Raw genomic sequence first — 4,156 nt, 5'->3', positions numbered from 1 at the left:
TTAACTTAACCCGGTAACGTACGTACGCTAATTAATACTAACGTACGTAACGAACGACGGCGAAGTAGTAGTTAGTAGTAGTAAGTAGTAGTATATACTACGTGTGTGTGTGTGTGTGTGTGTGTGTGTGTGTGTGTGTGTGTGTGTGTGTGTGTGTGTGTGTGTGTGAGTGTGTGTGTGTGTGTGTTTTCGGTCATGGTCGCCCCTCTGCGGTTGGTCTGCATTGATAATTTCAACTTACCCTGGTGTTGGTCAGAGCGAATGACTTGACTTGCTGTCCGCGACCATCCGCGGTGCGCGCGTGGCTCGTCTCCGTCCAGTACGGCGGAATCAGAGCAGCTTCACTGACGGACTCCAGATTGGTTCCCATCAGGTGGAACGAGGTGAGGCGCGGATTGAGCGAGTCGCATATCGGACGCTGCAAGCTCGACACCTGCACGCTGAGCGTCTCTAAGCGCTGCAGCTGGCACAGGCCATCGATGCGCAGGTCGCTTACGGGGAGGTTGGTCACCTCGAGCGTGCGCAGGTTCGTCAGGCCGCGTACAGCCGTCGCGTCGAAGCGCCGTAGCGAGGCGAGGTCGTTCAGTCGCAGCTCCTCGAGATTCTCCAGTCCGCGGAAACTGTCGGCTGAGATCTCGCCGATCGGGTTGCCGGACAGATCCAGCTTTCTCAGCTTCGGCAGGCTCGCCCACAGATGCGTCGGCACGGCCGTGAACGCGTTGCTGCTGACGTCGAGTTGCTCCGTGTCCCGGTAGAGGGCGCCGTCGGGCAGATCCGTAAGTCGGTTGCCGCGCAGCCGCAGCGACGTCACCTCGGCGTCGTCGAGGCTGAGGTCGGGCAGCGTCGCAAAGCCGACGTTGTCGAGCACCAGCTCGCCGACGAGGGCGCCACGGAGGGTGTCGGCCGATAGCGTCGTCGCCAGCCCCGGGTTGTCGGACAAGTTGAGACTGTCAAGCTGCAGACCCGTGAAGCTGCCGGCGTCGATGTTCGTCAGCTCGTTGCTGCTCAGGTTGAGGTAAACGAGCCGGAAGACGCCGGCGAAGTCGTCGACGCCGACGCTGGCGATGAGATTGTGCGACAGGTCGAGCGTGCCGAGCGTCGGGATCGCCTTCAGCACGTCGGACGGCACCGACGTAAAGCGGTTGTTGTCGAGCCGCAGCGTGAAACCGCGCGTCGAGTTCAGCCAGTAGTCGACGCCCTCGAGCGCCTTCGCGTCGAGGTCTGCGAAGTCGTTGAAGCTGAGCACAAGTTCCTCGACGCGGCCAGTCGTGCCGAACAGCTGTCCGGGCAGCTCGGCGAGGCGGTTGTGCGACAGGTCGATGAAGGTGACGAAGCGCGAGTTGGCGAACGCCGAGAAGTCGACCGACGAGATCATGTTGCAGCTGGCGTCAAGTCGCATCAGGTTGAGGCAGGAGAAGGCGAAGGCGGACACCTTCGAGATGAAGTTGTTCTGTATCTTGACGATGCGTATCGTTGGATTAACGGCGCGAAAGACGAGCGTCGGTATGTCCCAGATCTCGTTGTGCGACAGGTCGATGTTCTCGACGTTGATCAGACCGATGAACACCTGCTCGGGAATGTACCTGATGCGATTGAAGGAGAGATTGAGCGAGCGCAGGCGCTGCATAAACGACATCTGACCGACCTTCAAGTTGCGGATCTCGTTGTGGCTGAGATCGAGGCTGCCGAGCTGCGGCAGGTAGCCGAACGTGTCGTCGGTGATGTTGCTGATGCGGTTGTGCGACAGGTCGAGCAAGTCGAGCGAGTTCGACACCCAAAAAAAGAAAATCGGCTGGATCTCGCTGATGCGGTTGCAGCTGAGATACAGCTCGCGCAGCTCGTCGAACTTGAACGGAAACGTGTTGTAGAGGCGCGCGATGTCGTTGTTGCTCAGATCGAGACTCTCGAGCGACTTGAGGAAGCGCACGGCCATGTAGGGCACGTCTACCAGCCTGTTACCGGCGAGGTTGAGTCGCCGCAGCGTCGTGCCCATGCGCCACCACGCGTGCTTCTCGATGCGCTGCAGCTGGTTGTTGGCGGCGCTGAACTCTTCCAACTTGGCGGTGTTGAGCAGGCCGAGGTCGAGCTTGATGTTGCTGACGCGGTTGTCGTCGACGTTGAGCGAGCGCAGGTTCGGGAAGTACTGCAGCGATTCGCCCAGCTCCGTCAGCGCGTTGTGACTCAGGTCGATGTCGGTCAGGTCGCCGGCGAATCCGCGAAACGCCTCGTCGTCGATCGCCGACAGTCCGTTGTAGCTGAGATCGAGGCGTCGCAGCGCCGGCATGCCCGGTGCAGCGTCGGGGCCCAGACGCTCAATGTCGTTGCGTCGCAGGTCCAGCTCGGCGAGGTTTTCAAGATGACGCAACGCCGCCGTCGGGAACTGCGTCAGCTTGTTGTCGCCGAGGCTCAGGTGGGCGACGTCGGCAGGCAGCGCGTCGTTGTCGACAGCGCTGATCTTGTTGCCCGGAAGGTAGACGCGCTCGGCGCGCGCCGGTAGGTGGCGCTGCGCGAGCGTCGCATAGCCGCCGTACTCTATCAGCAGCTCGCGGTCGGTGCGCGGTACGTCGCGCAGGCTCGAGTGCACGTCGCCGAGATCGGCGTCGCAGCGCAGGCTCTTGTCGGCGGCGACGCAGTAGCACGGCGGCTGTTCGATCGTCGCGCCGTCGCACGTAGCGTCGGCGGCGCGGCTGCTGCCGACAGCGAGCAGCAGTAACAGGCAGGCGAGCCGCGCGCACAGGTGTACCGTCGTCATGACCTGCAAGCAGCAGAAGACAAACACGTGATGATTAATATATATATAGCAGCCGAGATATGCGGTGTGCGTGCTCTCTGACTGCAGAACGCATACACATGATGATTAATATATATATAGCAGCCGAGATATGCGGTGTGCGTGCTCTCTGACTGCAGTAATCATATACACATGATGATTAATATATATATAGCAGCCGAGATATGCGGTGTACGTGCTCTCTGATTGCAGACAACAAATACATGATGATTAATTATATATAGCAGCCGAGATATGCGGTGTGCGTGCTCTCTGACTGCAGAACTCATACACATGATGGTTAATATATATATAGCAGCCGAGATATGCGATGTACGTGCTCTCTGATTGCAGAAAACACAATGGTGGTATTTAATATATAGCCGACGGACGAGATGGGCAATATCTCCCGCTGCGAGGTGAAGAAGGAAGCTAGCTCCTCTGTATTCGCCATTGTCCTTAGTTAGAAGAAAGTCCCATAGCTATAAGTGAGTATATACGAGTAACTGAAGTTACGAAGCCGAGCGATGCACGGCGGGTTCGCGCGACGACCGGAAATGAGCCGACGTCGTTAGGTCATCGAAACAGTCGCAGTAACTGCTCCGTATCGCCGTGGCTTTCGCCCCGTCGCTTAGTCGACGTCGTCAGACGGACGAGTGAGCATGCACGGGCGAAACATCTTTGACGATAAAATAAACTATATCGCGTCGCGTGGGCGTGTCCGATCTATTTTCGTTCGGGCTCCTCGAATGTGTTTTCAATGTCACATATACGACACACACACACAACGCGTCGCGTTGTTCACATTACGAACGCTTTCATAAAATTCCCCCCCGCAATCTCTGACTCTCGCGCTCGTTTGAAACGCAACAATAGCATTCCTTCTGCATGAATTCAACATTTAAAGCAAACCTCGCCGAGCGCGCTCGAACAAACTTTCCCATGCGGCACGCACGCACGCGTGCGAGGTGCCCGTATTCTAAATCATAACGATTGCATCGATAGATACCGCCGCATCGAAGGTAACCAACTAAAAGCACGAGGCGTTGTTCGGACGCTAATCTCGCAATCTTCTCGTAATGGGCTGTGTACTAATTTCTCTCGCAGGCCGTCCTTGGACGCCATCTATTCTGTCTATAGTCTAAGTACGCGTCGACAATTCGGACGAGCCATGTTACGCATTTCGCGGTCGAAAGTGCGTAATGTACAAGTATATCTTGTATATATATACGAGTATATCGTACATACGAGTATATGTTATATAGAAATACATCGTACATACGAGTATATCTTTGATCGTAGTATATCTTACATACGAGTTTATTATATATATATATATATATATATATATATATATATATATATAGATAGTAGTATATATATATA

The 4,156-nt window shown here is 55.7% G+C and overlaps 1 protein-coding gene and 1 long non-coding RNA gene across 2 annotated transcripts in view; both read right to left on the bottom strand.

Moving 5' to 3' along the window:
• Window positions 1–2,638, bottom strand: part of LOC106813735 (chaoptin-like) — a gene marked incomplete at its 5' end in the record, with an annotated part of 4,550 nt that extends 1,912 nt beyond the window's left edge. The window contains one exon of the mRNA XM_014817953.1: window positions 242–2,638. Coding sequence (XP_014673439.1) covers window positions 242–2,638 — 2,397 coding nt within the window. The remainder of the gene's footprint in view (window positions 1–241) is intronic.
• Window positions 2,639–2,672: 34 nt separating this feature from the next.
• LOC106813737 overlaps window positions 2,673–4,156 on the bottom strand; it is a 49,154-nt gene continuing 47,670 nt past the window's right edge. Inside the window, exon 3 of the long non-coding RNA XR_001394502.1 lies at window positions 2,673–2,755. This is a non-coding gene — a long non-coding RNA (uncharacterized LOC106813737). The remainder of the gene's footprint in view (window positions 2,756–4,156) is intronic.

Source organism: Priapulus caudatus, unplaced genomic scaffold (assembly GCF_000485595.1).
Source record: "Priapulus caudatus unplaced genomic scaffold, Priapulus_caudatus-5.0.1 Scaffold816, whole genome shotgun sequence".
NCBI classification, from domain to species: Eukaryota; Metazoa; Priapulida; class Priapulimorpha; order Priapulimorphida; family Priapulidae; genus Priapulus; species Priapulus caudatus.
The sequence above is the reverse complement of the archived record's forward strand: the minus strand, read 5'-3'. Positions and strand labels throughout refer to the sequence as shown.